A 15,412-nucleotide genomic window follows, 5' to 3' on the forward strand; every position below is an offset into this window, starting at 1 on the left:
AAACATTTTCTAAAATATACTTGTAATTCACTGTCCCGGATACCAAAAGAAGCAGAAACCAAAGATATGACCGTATAACTTGTGTAATGTGGGATATTTTCAAACAAAGATTTCTTCCTGCACGTACAAGTACAGCGAAGCATGATACACAGGCTGATATTGGTACTATATCATATAATATAATATTACGCTTGAGAAACGTTTACTGTGATGGATTATTGTGGCTCAGGTCATTTTAAGGGCTCGTTGGAGTTGTTTTGCATACAGTTTGAAATGGATGGCAGCAAATGGCTTCCTGTGGGAGGGAAAACAAGCCTTGCAACCTCCATCTACAATGAGACCACAAAAGCAACAGAAAAATAGATGAGTGATCCAGATATTTCTTGAATTTCCCTCGGGATAAATTAACATTTGAACTGCCAATGTTTAAGTTTAAGATGTGAATTACTTTTATCTATTTTACCTGTCATCCTTTAATACATTAAACTAACTTTAACTAACTATTTCAACTATTTCAATAGTATATCCATTACTGTTACTACTACTTTTGGTTATTTACTTGCCCTTTTGTACCAGGGATCTGGGGTCTATTTCTCTTCTAACCCAAGATGTAGACGCAGAGCTGAATAGCCGCTCACTGTTTGGTATTTGAGTATCTGAGTTGTGTCTGACATCGGCCTATTGCCAGTCTTATGTGGCAATAGGCCGATGTCAGTAAACAAGGTGAATATCGGCTGATAACGATGTTTAGCCCACTGGTGCATCCCTTGTTCCTTACTGTAACTATGGCAACTGTTTATCCATTACTTTTAACTGTATATTAGCAAACTATATAATGATACACTATATAACCATTATGGCCTACTTATAACTAACTGTTTATCCATTACTTTTAACTTCTTATAGCTTGTATTGTATTATTACAACCATTTATCCATTACTGATAAGCTGTTTATCCACTATTTTAACTTTATTTTCCATTAGTTAATTGTTTCAATACGTTCTTAATTAATGTGTCACAGGTTGGTGTATGTACTGTGCAGTGAGCCTACACAGCCGGTAGCTTACTTGTTATTGTGAACAATCCCATTCTGTTGTTTATTTTCTTCCTTAACACAAATATCTGGATCTATTTTTTTAATCAAATCTGAATTTACTTTTTAAAATGATCTGAGTCTTCAGATCCACAGTCTTCCAGGTGCTCCATGGCAACTGCAGAGGTATCCCCTGGGGTACACGCACCCCCTGGTTGGGAATCACTGATCTAGAAGATAACTAAGAAGAAAGAAAAGCTGGTGTTATCCTTTAAACAACACAAGCACTGAAAAGCTTCTTTTATGTTTCTCCCTCTCATCTGCACATCAAATCTCTCTCTTTCTTTCTCACAAACGCACACAAACACCCACCTGCCCTGTGCCATATTTTCCTCTGGGAGAGGGGGAAGTCGTTACCACCTGCCCTGGTATAATTACAGGTGCTGATGGAAATAGGCTCCCTCATGCAGCTTTCCAATGTATTATCTCTAATTGGCCAGAAGCTACACGTCAGCCGCTGACCTGTTCAAACAACAGAGGCTTCCTGGTTCTAGAGGTTTTACATCTGACTGGTTATCTGTGATCAGAGGGTTGAATGGGAGGCGTAATAGATAAGGAAAGGGTTTGTAGTTTCACCTTAAGCCTGAGGTTAAAGGTTTTAAGAGAGGTATCTGAACCCAGGTGTGTGCCCGAGGGCACAATGGAGCCTTGTGGTGCTCCTGCAGTTCACTTAAAAACAATGTTCAAAGGGTGCCTGTAGTTGTGCCCAGCAAAATAAAAACTTACGACGCATCCTTACACATTTGTCAACTACTGGAAATTAAAACATCCTTAACAATAAGAAAAAAGCCTCAAAGCATTTTTACCGAAGTCCTTGTTGGGAAGTTTTAGACCATGCAAACCACAAAAACTGCAAGTCATATATTTATTTACATAACTGTTGACCATTTTCAAAAACACACAATGAATTTTGAGATTAATCTCCCACATTTCAAACAGCTATTAGTTCACTTTCATTTGAGCTTGCAGAGATGTAAACGGTTGCATGAGATAGTGGACAGTTTCTCACCATATCTTTATTTTACGTAGAGGAAACAAACTGTTTATGACCCTTTAACTGACAGCTGGGAATTTTTTGACACCACTGTGTGTCCTTGTCCAACAGGCTTGGGGAATAGACTTTGGATGGTTCTCTGGTTACCCCATTCACAATATGTTTGCTTGCAGTCTAAAAAAAACCTTATGAAACACATCCTGGCCCTAATCACAGAGTCACTGACACTAACAACCCTGTGATAAACATTCTCATTATATGACTGTGAGAAAAACTGTTTTTTGCCATAAAGAAGTTGAAATCTTTGATCTTATTTAGCCTGTGCAGGTTTGCAGGGATTTGAACTAAACAAATGATTGAAAATAAAACAATAAATGTTGCCTCAGTTAAGTTTTATTGTTCCTGCTGGTGAGTGGACCACGAAGGGGACAGAATATACCAGACTTTCTGTGTAATCTGAAAAAGTGGGTTTAATCCTGCGGCAGAAGAGCAGAAGAGTAGGGCTGCCATTGTGGCGGTAAAATAATCCCTGGGAACAAATTTGTCCACCGACAGGCTCAGATTGTTATTCAGTCTGACATTATAGAAAGGAACACTACAGAAATAGACACTATTACTCGACACCAGACTCCATAGACAAAAACGGTAATTTTACCTCACATATTATCATAACATTGTAGCTTCATTCAAACTCAACAGAAACTAAATGAAACTTTGTAAGTCTTCCTACGTGTTCCAACAATCACCAGCTCTGGTTTGGTCAGAATAAATCCTTAATTCCCCAACGGAGAGATGAGAGAAACCACGGTTTCCTAACACGGCGGGACTCAAATACACTAACTGTACTGTACATGCACGGCCAGACCAGGTATGTAAACAAAGCACAGACAGGCTGGGATAGCAACACAGACAGTGGGAGTGGGACATCATTACTCTAATTACTGGTATATTAATGTTTTATATCTCATATATGCAACCTTTAAACCTCCCAGTCCACTCAGTGTGTACCTTGTTCCTGATATAGTCAACAAGGTCTGCTGAGCTCCTCTTAGAGGCAGGATATTCCCGTATTCCTACACAGTCACTGTTGATGAAATCACCACAAACTGCAGCAAACTATATGAGGAGTTAAAGGCTCTTGGTGTTCTGGTACTCTGGGGCAGTTACCCTGCTCTGCCTGATGTTTGTGTAAGGGTTTATATAAAGGACTACCCTGTAGAATAACACCAGAGTCTCTAACCCTAACTGGATGCAACAGGGAGTTAGTGAAGCAGGAGAAGTGGAGTGGAAACACTTTGGGTGGGTAGCTGCAGTGGTATAATGGCCAAAGCTTTACTCTTGTTTCAGCAGTAACTCATCTAACGGTCTAAACACGCCGACTCTTACAGCAACACTGCATTTTTCCCTTAACAATACATATGACCCAGCGTGGTAGCACTGTGATACTTCTCCAAAAGCAACAAGTAAAACAATGACTTTACATTAGAGCGCAGAGGTCAGTAAACGTCTTCATTGCACTTCCAGGCCTCCCTTGCTGCTCTGGTCAAACTTTCTACATGCTTCTCCTCCTCCGTGTCCTTCTTTCGTCTCAGCAGACACACTCTGTCACAAGACGTCCTCCAATCCAATAAACTGTAATCTTGTTAAGGTTGCTAGCCATTGGGATTGTTGCTGAAGAGTTACTGCACTGTCTCTCCCTCCGGTCGTCCCGTAGCTCAGTGTTGTTGTTGTTGTTGTTGTTCGATGCATATCACTTTTAAATCTCTCTTTTACTGTCTATTTTTAAGCTGTTGGATATAGTGCGCTGCCACCCTCCCACTTCCTGTACGCATTAAGTAAAAGCACTTAAAACACACTCTGCCTATTTGTTCCTCTGTGGTCACAGGAGCTCTTTTGACAGTTTAATAGAGTATCCACTCATATTACCACACCTGAGCTTTCAGTAACTCAGACAAGGCCACTGGCTTTTCCAAAAAATGTGCCAAGTGCTGCGGTAAATGAGCTAAAAGAAACTCTAATTAATGCTGAACTTTTCTGTATTGGATTGTCAAGTGAACACCTTTACAGCAGACAGCAGGCACAACGCTTTGTTCACAGTGGGTTTGTAGTTGTTTCGATCATTATGGGAGAATCTCTCTCGTGTGTGGGTTGAAACTCTGAAAAACAAGTGTACTGAAACCCAAAATAAAGGAAAAGATAAGGCCTAAGACAGTTCATTTTCCGAGCTTTGGTACATCACTTGGCATCATTATGATTTTCCACATAATGCCGATTGTCCTTGGATCTTTTTCCTTGTTGTTGTACTTTATTTGGTCCTCCTGGATTTCACAGACGCAGACAGTCAATGAAACTGAGACAGAAGCACAGCCTTTGGACTCTGCACTCTGCACTGCTTGAGACCTCCTGAAATAACCTCTTCATTGTGCAAGCACCTCAAAACAGCCTTTGATGACCCAAGTGTGTCTTTAAGCCGTTACAAGGCTCCCAATGTTCTTCTTACTGAAAACTATTTGGAGCACAATAATTACTGTTCAGTGTGAAACCCAAAAGGGAGATTTAATGGAGTTCAAAGGGGAATAAATACATAATAAACACTAAAGTGATTGTGTTGTCTCATTAAGACACCAAACAAAGTCATTTATCCATTATTTATTCTATTGGGAAGGTTTGAGTAATGTCAGGCTTCATAAAAAATGTTTGGGTAAAAGTCACCACTTTTCCTCTTTAAAGAACTACTTTCAATATGACTTTGAAAACAGTTTCTATTAATGAACCCTGTCTTTTACTATCAAAAGCAGAAACAAGCGTCCAGTTTCTCAAACAGACGCAAGGTTCACATTCTTCAAAATAAAAGCGGTACATTATTCATTTTTAAACTATAATAGATTTCTCAATGCAACACGACATAATGCACACAAGTTTTAAGTTTAATATCTTAACAGAAATTGGTAACTGGAGAAATCCGGACTCAACTCTAATCAATGTGCTACCAACACACATCTATGGCACTTTCTGTGTCAAATTTCAATATGAACTAAAATCATACTCATATTTGATTTACACATACTACTAGACATCACTACCCCACTGATAATATTTTTCCATACATAAGCTTCTTTTATGTCCACTGATGCCCAGATTTTTTTTACAAATATCTGCTTTTATTTTGAAATCCTCCCCGGTAGCGCCCGCTCTTCCTGCCTCTACCTTGACGTCAGTACTCCTACCTGTAGCTCTACGAGCAGCCGCGACTTTTTCCTCCGTGTTGTCGCCGTGTATCCCCGCGAAACTCCTCCGGTGTGCGCGGCATTTCCTCAGTCAGATCATTTTCATATTATTAAAGAATGAAAAAAAATAAAACTGACATTAAAAAGCTGCAAGTTTGGGGCACTTTAGGTGATTCAATGTGGAGCGGAGAGCCGTGTTGACGGAGCGGGAACCTCCTCAGAAGTGCGTCCTGTGCGCGGTGGGTTGAGCTTACCTATTGCGCCGTCAGTGTGGGCTGTGTGCGCACTGCCAGGGGGATTAAACTGCGGCTATTCTCTTCCCACAGACTCCCAGAATAACTTAACGACTGGCTCATTAATCATTACATCAGCAGGATTGACTGGTAGTGACTGCGAGGGTGTCTGGTGGTGTTTAATACCCGCAGTAGGGAACCCATTAGGGGTTTTTATACATTTTATTATATTATTTATTTAAGGTTTTTTATTGGTAAGAATATGGCGATGCGATACAGGTGTTACGGTTCAATATATTACGATATATCACGATTCTGTATGTGGCAATATATTGCAATTTTTCTTATTATAAATCAAATTTTTTGGGGAAAAATCTGATTAATAAAACAAACATTTTCATTTATCACAGGCCCAGTTTACATAATGACACTGCTGTTATTGATTATCAATATATCATTAGACAAAATATTGCGATCCAATATTTTAAAATACTTTCTTACACTCCTATTGTTTAACAGGTTATATACATATAAAATCAGGGATTTGTCTTTAAGTTTATAATAATAAACGTATTATTGTCTCAGTCTCAGTGTTTGTTATGATGTTAATAACTGATTAGTTTATAAAGGTATTGACAAGGGCTGCACAATTGTTATTATTTATTATTATTATTATTATTATTAAGAGTTCAATATCCAAATCGAGAAAAAGCTGCAATTTTCAGCATTAATTAGTATAATTAATAATAATAATAATAATAATAATAATTAATGAAGTGCTGTAGTGCCTCAGAGATTCTCCGGCCAACACAACAAAAGTCACATCGTCACAATTTTAACAGTTTTTCTCCTTTAAAGCTTAAACTCGTGATGCAAACATTACTGTTCCCATTAATCGTGAATCACATCGCAGTCGCTGTATCGAGCTGTTAGTATAGTACTGACTGTGGTGGAATGTAACTAAGTACATTTACTCAAGTATTTTCAGTTACTTTACTTTATGCTACTTTATACTTCTTCTGCGATACATTTCAGAAGCCACTGTTGTTCTCCAGTGTGCATTTATTTGATAATCAATATAAAATATAGTCAACTTATACATTATAGTATATTATTATGGATTTAGTTACTATCAGTATATAAAGTAAATTAAATTAGCCCCGCCTTTATCACCTACAACATCAGTGACTCTTACACATAAATGCATCATTAATTATTAACCATATATACTGTTTGGTATGTATATTATTCTGATGGGTAATTCTGTATAATGAGTACATTTACTTTTGGTACTTTAACTATATTTGTTTATGCTAATAGATGCTGTATTTTAAATACAGGACTTGTAACAGTGTATTTTTACACTGTGGTACACTGTGATAATTCTACGTACAGACTAAAAAATGTCAACGTAGAAAAGTAGTAAGTTAATATTCATGAATAGTATCGAGAGCATTAGTCTAAAAATCAATATATTGATTGATGAAATGATTGAATAACAATCTTCTCCTCTGTAATAATGTAATTTTTGGGGGGTTTTGGTGATTATAAAGGTAATGTGTGACATGGTACATTATTATTTATTACATATTATAAAGTAAATGAAGGTTGAAGGAAGAAACATTGTGTCCAACTAAAGACAAAAACAAGCTGGTGTGTGTGTGTAATGATGGAAGAAGTATTGAGATGTTTTACTCAAGTAAAAGTATTAACACTAAACTATAAAAACTCAATTTATGTGGTCGAGGTGGGCTAATATTTAACTACTTAATATCTAGGTTCACTTTATGTTCTTTTAACTTTTAGATGTAAAAGTAACTGCAGCTGTCAGATAAATGTAGTGACGTAAAAAGTACAATATGTCCCTCTGAGAAGTAATGGAGTAGAGGTATAGAGTACAGCACTTGAGTAAATATACTCAGTTACATTCAACACACATACACACATTCAAGCATTCAGTAAATATTCCAACATCAGCTGTGTGTCACGTTAAAGTTGAGTTCAGGCTCTCAGGTTAAAAAGACAGAGGCACTTTTCAAAGAGGCTTTTTATACTCGGGACAAGTTTCAGTACGTTCATTGTGCTGGAAAAATACTGTAAAAAGAGGATAAACTCAAAGACCTCAACCCAAACGCTGCTGCAAAAGGTGGATTATATTAAGTTTAACAGCATTTGAGTCGCAAACTTTTTAAACCAATCGAGACCGACTCACCTGCGTCCAACCTGCAGGTGTAACAAAGCTTTAAAAACATATTTACTATTTACTATATTCACTTTGTCGTTTACTTTTCAAAGTGTTTGTTTTGTCTCCTCCCATGTGCATGTACCCAAAGTCAAACTGGACACAAGAAATTTTCTCTAAATCCTTAAATAAATTTAAATTCTTAGCATTATTTTTCATATTAAGTCTTATTTTTCTTCATAAAAACACTTTTAACCCATTTTGTCCCAGTTTGAACACATCTGACCCTCTAACATCTCCTCCTCTGTGATTGGCTCAGATTCAATAAGGGCCATTAACTGAGCATCAGTTGCTGTCACCTGGATTCACCCTGACAAGCGTTTGGTACCTTCAGTGCACTTCCTGTGTGGTGCTGACTGACCTGGCTCTGCTGGCTGCTATCCTCTGACTGCAGTTACCATGAGGGTGGCGGTAGTTGGGGAGCTGGTAGTATCTGTCCTGGCCTGGGGCCTCGTCGGCGGGCAGGGCCTTAGGGCTGGCTGCGTAGATAGTGCATCCCATGAACACCTCCTGGAAGTCACCCTCGGTGTTCTACAGCGAGCGGAGAAGAGCCGTCCTCAAGGTATCCTTCCTCTGAGCGGCCTGTCCTGTCCTGATGCCAGCCAGCTGCTCTGTGGAAAAGCCATTGGCTCAGCACATTGCTATCTTAACCCCTCCTTCCCATCTGAATCTCTCCTCCAGCCAACCTCTCTCTCTCTCTCTCTCTCTCTCTCGGCCCTCCTCCCTCCTCTGAGCTGAGAGCATAGAGGATAATCAGATTTCACATTTACACTCAACAAAATCATCCGCGGCGTAATCGCTCGCTGTCACTGATGTTGCATTATGCTAATGCTCGGAGCGTACACTCTCAGTTCGGGAGCATTAGGGGGCAGTTAAAAATATCCTAACTGACAGATAGGAGTGAGAGTGAACTATAACAGCTGGTCCAACATGCTGCTTAAAGGCTGCAGCGAAGAATCATTTTTCAATGAGATCGAGGATGGTGGGAGGAGGGAGGTTGGAGTGTGACGTCAGAAGCGTCTGGCTTTATTTTCTATTATGAAAACTATACATTATTAATTCAAATGAATAGCACCTACAGTATAATATGAGATAGAGGGATATTCTGCATCCAGTGCTCATTATTCAGGTGGATATTATGCATAATGAGCACCGCTGTGGCCCCCTTGGCAGCGCCCCTGCACAGGACCCCTTTAAGGTGAGCACATACATCTTTCTGCACAGTGAAGCAGTTGTTTTTAAAGAGGAGAGGGGACTTTGAGAGATTAGTTTATTATGAAAATGTGTGTGATTTCAGGATTACATAATGACTCAAGTCAAACCTTTATAAACAGGTCAGTCAGCAGGTGAATCTCCCTAAAATCTGACATTGGCTCTTTAGAGACACTGCTCTCCTGTGGCCAAATGTCACAGTGCAGTTTACATATTCTGATGTGGATTTCTAAGATCATCCATCCGACTTCTCCAGGAGAGGAATATTAAATCAAACCCAATGTCGGACTCTTAAAACCTATGAATTAGTTTAATGTCTCAAACGTATAAATGAGTTATTGTTCCGAGATGACTGAGACTCTCTTTTATTGATGGTCAGCGGAGGAGAGTCGTCCTCGAGGTATCCTTCCTTCCTCCGAGCGGGCCGTCCTGTCAAGATGGACAAATATTACTCTGAAGATGACACCTGCACATAAACACAAACTGGAATACTTAATGGTAGCTGACATTAGGGATCATTTAACAGAATCATTATCTGAATTTCCACAGCATTGACGGAGTAGAAGCCATTGAAGTTCCCAGGACAGATTGTCTCATAAAAAGATTTATTTTTTTCCAGCCCAAATTTACAAAGGCAAGTTACAGAGTATTGTATAAAAAAGAACCATGGTAATGTACACTTTACACAAACTCCTGAAGGGCGGGAAAAAGGTGGAGAGGGCGAAGAGTTCTGAATTTTCTCACACAGAAAGAAAATGAAGACATTGTAAACATCCTTGCAAGCACCAGAACTGGTACTTTTTTTGGGGGGTGGGGGTAGGGTAGGGTAGGGGAGGGTTGGGGAGGGAGAGGGGAAGGGAGACGGGACAGGGGAGGGGGATTTGTGTGACAGTAGGCGGGTCAGGAAAGGACAAACGAGCAAGTGTCTCTGCGTTTTCACAGAAGAATGTTCAACTAGGCACCAATTGAGACAACTGCTGGCCAATAAATATACTCTTCACCATGAAACAAATACAGTCCTGCAAAATACAAGAGCCAAGCACTTTCCAATATGTTGATAGCAAACATTACTTTTCTGGCTTTTTCATACACTTTAGTATATATGATTTTTCACTGGGCTTTTGCTTTACTACTGAGATAACATTACTACTCTCAGAGAGAGAACAAATGCACTTGTCACAACCATTGTCTGATAAAACTATATGTACTGTATGCAGTCTGCTGGTACTAAAACCCACCGACTTTAATGACAACATCACAGCTGCCTAGATTACCCTTACAGATTAAGTACAAGTCAAACACCACCACATTCAGCGTATTCATGTCAGCCATTTCTTTAAAAAAAAATGCGCAAGAAGTCAAAAGACATACCGTCCTGCAAAACTTCTGTGGGACGAGAAACTGGCAACTTATTTACTGGGAATGTCCGAGAACCTCAAAATGAAGAGCTGCGGTTTCGTAATCGCGAGCAGTCTCTCAACAAACAGCTAACATCCAACGTCAGAGGGTGTCAGACATGAGACTAACCGGTGGCTTATGGACTTTAACGAATACAGTATCAAATGAGAAAGAAAAAAAAACCTACAACAATGGGAACATTAAAAGTGATTGTAAAACCAAAATCAATAAAAATTAAATTTAATGACAACATGGTCAATATTCTACTCATTATAATGCTGCGGAGGAACGTAAAAAGACTGTTCACAGGCCACAACAGCACAGTGTGGCATTAAACCTTTAATAATTCCCTATCCTGAGCCAATTTGTCATTTCTGAATGAACCACTGCAGCACTTCCAGCTCAGAGCAGAAAATGTGCTTTTTTTTCCTCCTCCACACCCATAAACAGAAGAAGAAATCAATGCGACGTGGATAGAATTTCACTTACAACCCCTGAGGTATAAGAGAACTGTGATTTAAAGCCAAGAAGGGTCTTCTGGTAGAACAGGACACATTGAGAGTCGTGTTTTTGTGTAGATTTAAAGTTGAATTTACAGAGTGGGACCACCAGTTCGGGATCCGAAGGAAAGCACCGATCAACCTTCTTATTTTCAGCAGATTGGGAACCTTTGAGCCTTCCTACATATGTGCACGATCAAGGTCCCATTTAACTCACTTTACCACATTTGCTCCAAGCTCTTCCAGTCCCTCCAGGATTTCACAGGCCTTTTTTTTTTTTTTTTTTAAATGGGATTAAAAATGACAGATTTCACAGCGGGTTTTAAAAATTTGATGTTTTTATGTAAATGTTTGCTATGAAATTGCCGGAGAAAAGTGAAAATTGCACTTTTTTTTGTATAATTAAAAAAAAAATTAAATTAAAATTTATTAAAAAATCAAAAGGCAACTTGTTCCAGTAAGAATAAAATGTTTGGAGCGTAAATATGAGACGTGTCTGCGTGGTCTGCATCTCCACATCTACAAGCGAGGAAGTGGTTTGGTGACGTGCGACTCAACGATTTGTCAAATTTGGGGAAAAGTTGCGGTGGTTGGACGAAATTGCAGAAATTGCCCAGAGTTCATGGCGACTGGTTGTATTTGAGTAAATTCCTGGAGGGACTGTTTTTCACTGGCTCGTCCTCGTCATTGACCTGCATCTGAATGGTTCATGTTTGATCTGTAACAGTAACAGCTGAAAGACGTTCAGAGTCATTTCATGCAGTTTAATGTGCCAGTAGTTGACCTCACAGCAACTGAAAAAAGTAACCTGGTGTCTGACGTATCAGACTCATTGGCCCAGACTGGGACTGATCCAAAGCTTGCTGCTTGTAAGAAGAAGAAAACCATGCGAACAGCTGTGAGAGGTGAATGTGTGTTATGGTGAAGCCACACGAGCAAGCGAAGCACCGAGAGAAATGTTCAACCTTTGACACAAATAGCCTGGAACTCAAACTGATTCACTGTTTTGTTTTCACTGAATCTGACTGAATTGTCAGTTTGAGTTGCTGGTGAATCGCTGGAAACACTCAGGGGTCTGGAACCAGTCTGATTGCACACTGCATGCTGGGATGAATGGAGATGTGAACCACGTTTAAAGGTAAATCACATTAAAAAGAAATCTACAGCAAGATGACCAAACCTGGGGCGAAGAAGAAGAAGCACAGTGAGATGTTTAGGGACTCTGCAGCATAAATCATCTGAGCACATAACGTTAAACGCTGTCAAGGCCAAAGCTATTTAACAGTGAAGGTTTTTAAACAGTTGCGTGCTGGGATAAATATAAACATTTATGCACATAAAAGTAGGCTAAAAGTCTATATTACAGCAGAAAAATACATGAGCTGAGTGAAGTTTCACATTGTTTACAGAAAAACGATCAAACTTGACGAGCTGAACGAAGCACAATCTTACAGTAAAAACACCGAAACACCCACAAAGTGGCCTGATGACGCTCTTCCCCCCCCCCCACCACCGTGAACGCATAGCTCGCTAATGTGGCTTCACCGTTTGAGAGAGTGGAAAGACAGATGTGACCCTTTCGTTGTGAGGGAAAAACAGGAGTAATACCAGCATCAGACACATTCAAGGATGAACACAATGATATGGAGTACGGTATTTTCTGAGAAAAGAAAACATGAATAGTGTTTATTCTCCATTGAGGTGTGTGCGGTCCCTTCGCAAAACATGACGACATCATCCCTGAAACAAGAACTGAGGGTTCAAAAGAGGATGGGAATCAACAATGACGATGGAAAATTAAAAAACTTCAGTCTCAGGCTCTTAAGTCTCTGAAGAAAGCAGCTGTTGCCATATTCCCTCTCCCCACGAAATATAGCCAAACATTTGTCAAGTTAAGGATATACTGTTGTTTCACGGCGTACAATAAGCCAAAGACATAGAGTTGAAATCATTTCAATATGATTCACTTTTTTTTTTTCAGTCTTTAATTTAGTTTGACTCCCCTTTCCCCCCCATCAGCCACCCAACATCCCCTGCCAATTTCTTTCTGCGTGTGACAAAAAACAATGCAGTCAATGAAAAAAGAAAAAAGAAAAATAATAATAACAAGAAAAAAGCTGTTCTGGCAGTCCAATTGTCTCTTTTTGCATTGTATTTGTTGACAGTGCAAAGACTAGATAATCAGCGGGTTGGTGTTTCCTCTGCGTGATGAGGCAGAGTGATGGCTTTGAACCTGGGTTACTATCAGTCCTGTTACAGTCCAAGGTCTGGAAAATTTGGGGTCACTTACGAGGGGACGGGGGACGGGGGGGGGGGGGGAAAAAAAGTCGACAATCTGCCTATCCGTGGGGCAGAAGAACTAAAAATATAGATAGAAACACCATTCAACTGATGTCTAAAAGGTAACACCCGGGAGATTTTCTTCTCATGTGAGCCAGTCACATGAATCTTTGCAGGGTTGAGGTGTGACGGTCAGGTTTCCCTGCGAGAGATACAAAGGAAATACTTGTTTATTATCAGATCACTTATTACATAAAAATACAGAAACAAGAAGAAAAAGGGTGCTGCTGAACATGCAGCTTACACTCAGTGGCCAGTTTATTAGGTACACCTAGCTAATACGAATGCAGTCTAACAGTCAATGCAATAAATCCTTCATGTTATAATGTCCAGTTTTTACAATATTTATAGTATTATTAGTTCGTGAAGGCAGGACTGCTTTTGTATAACACTGCATTAGTTTTAAACTGGCAACTGAGTGAATATTTACTTTCCAAATTACTTGTAATTTAAAAGAGCTGCCACTAGATGTCAGTGTAGGCTGCTCTGGCTGAGTGTCTTGGCGAGCTCATTCCATGTCTCCATTATCAACACTGTGATCCACTTGTCCTCAGAGGACCTACTTAGGATGGATGAGGGGCTGAGGGGCTAAATGCTGCACTGCATATTGCACTAGACTGCAGCACAGTAGTAAGGGCTTTGTTTGGCCGGGATCTGTTTTCTTTACAGGTTGCTGCCTCTGAGTCTGCACCTCAAGTCTTGTAAGGAAAAGAGCACAGTGTTCTTTTCTCTTTGAATCAAATAAACAGGAGACAAAGAAACATATGGCATATTTTTTTACAGAACAATCTACCTCTGTGCCAGTACTTACCAACCTACCGCCTAAATGTTTTTAACTAGAGTTATGTGCATTGTTTATGTAAAACACAACATCTGCCACGTGCATTTGTCAGGGTTGCAAACATAGCTCTGTGCGTCTCATTAGGTTTGTGTTTTGTTTCACTGTCAGTCTTCTGCGTGTCTCTCCGACTAAGGGGGGTCTTACCGTTCTCACCTCCGTGGTGGTGGGTAGAGGGTGGGGGTTGCTGCTTGTTGGCTGGCAACAATAGCTGATGAGGAGAGACCTATGGCGAGTTGGAAAATGTATGGCTATCAGTGATATTTCCTATTTAGGTTCTGAACTTAGATCGCTGATCTTCCATAATTTAACAGTCTGCATCTACTTACAGTTAGTATTCAGGACTGTGGGCCTTTTATTTAAAAATTTAAGTAACTGGCATTAATCTACTTTGCATGAATAAGACCTTAAGTATGTAAGAACAGTATAGAATTTAGTACAGTGGCTGTCACAAAGCAGAGATGAGTAGGCTGACTGACCTGTGGCGTATGACAGGTCGTATTGCAGGGGGTATCCCAGGTGGTGGTGAGAGGGCATCATGCGCTGGGAGGGTGAGGATCGTGGTCGGTCCACGTCTCTTTCTCTTTCCCGCTCACGCTCCCTTTCCCGATCTCTGTCTCCACCGGCTCCTCTGTCCTGCTCCCTCTCCCTGTCATGGGGTGGCTTGTCACCTACTGTCGGGGATTTGCTCTTGTATTGGCTGGCGTGCTGATGCAGGATATCCAGGGCTTTGGAATCCGTTGCTGTTTTGGTGACAGTAGGGCTAGCGCGAGATTTGTCGCAACCTTCCTCACCTCCGGCTATTTTACTGCCATATGGAGAAAATGGATAGCCTCCGGGTAGGTACGAACCTATGAGTGATGAAGAACATTTACCATTTAAATATGTTAAATAAATAAGGTTTATTATACCAAAGTGACAACTGATGATTGATTAGTCTCATTAACATTTAGATCAATAAAGCAGAATAGTCAACACTATTGATTTTAGGTCACCAACCAGTCCATGTTGTCTTCTAGGCAATATGTCACACTGTCTGCCTAACAGGGCTTTATCCAGGTACTGAGAGTTAAATAGTCTCAGCATATTTTCTTTATATGGGATCATATTTTTCTTGAAAATGAAAACACACACTGTAAATATTGCAACGTGGTTGACCACATCAGCAAAATGTGGCGTTTTCATTTCATTTGCAAAGTGGCTTTAAGAAGAGCTTTTCTCCTCTGTGGCCACATTGATGTGAGATATCAACTGGACAATTCCCATGTCTGGTGGTCAATCATCAGGCGTGTTAGTGTGATAAAAACTCTACCATTTATTTATTACACATGTAC

At 39.9% G+C, this 15,412-nt stretch overlaps 2 protein-coding genes across 10 annotated transcripts in view; both read right to left on the bottom strand.

The window, feature by feature from the left end:
• gramd2aa (GRAM domain containing 2Aa) overlaps positions 1–8,426 on the bottom strand; it is a 30,840-nt gene extending 22,414 nt beyond the window's left edge. The window contains exons 1-2 of one of the 7 annotated variants that reach the window (XM_051378384.1): positions 8,152–8,230; positions 1,158–1,275 (exon numbers count right to left, since the gene is read on the bottom strand). In XM_051378384.1, the coding sequence (XP_051234344.1) occupies positions 1,158–1,207 (50 nt within the window). In that variant the 5' untranslated portion in view covers positions 1,208–1,275; positions 8,152–8,230. Of the gene's footprint in view, positions 1–1,157; positions 1,276–5,315; positions 5,701–8,151 lie in introns of those variants that run through there. The other 6 variants (XM_051378383.1, XM_051378388.1, XM_051378382.1 and 3 more) reach the window with 6 other exon arrangements.
• A 1,164-nt stretch (positions 8,427–9,590) lies between these two features.
• Positions 9,591–15,412, bottom strand: part of LOC127351120 (zinc finger protein 609) — a 71,753-nt gene continuing 65,931 nt past the window's right edge. For 2 of the 3 annotated variants that reach the window (XM_051378359.1, XM_051378358.1), the window contains exons 7-9: positions 14,558–14,929; positions 14,226–14,304; positions 9,591–13,382 (exon numbers count right to left, since the gene is read on the bottom strand). In XM_051378359.1, the coding sequence (XP_051234319.1) occupies positions 14,231–14,304; positions 14,558–14,929 (446 nt within the window). In that variant the 3' untranslated portion in view covers positions 9,591–13,382; positions 14,226–14,230. The remainder of the gene's footprint in view (positions 13,383–14,225; positions 14,305–14,557; positions 14,930–15,412) is intronic. The other variant, XM_051378360.1, reaches the window with a different exon arrangement.

The sequence above is a fragment of the Dicentrarchus labrax genome, unplaced genomic scaffold (genome assembly GCF_905237075.1).
Source record: "Dicentrarchus labrax unplaced genomic scaffold, dlabrax2021, whole genome shotgun sequence".
In the NCBI taxonomy this organism is placed as follows: domain Eukaryota; kingdom Metazoa; phylum Chordata; class Actinopteri; family Moronidae; genus Dicentrarchus; species Dicentrarchus labrax.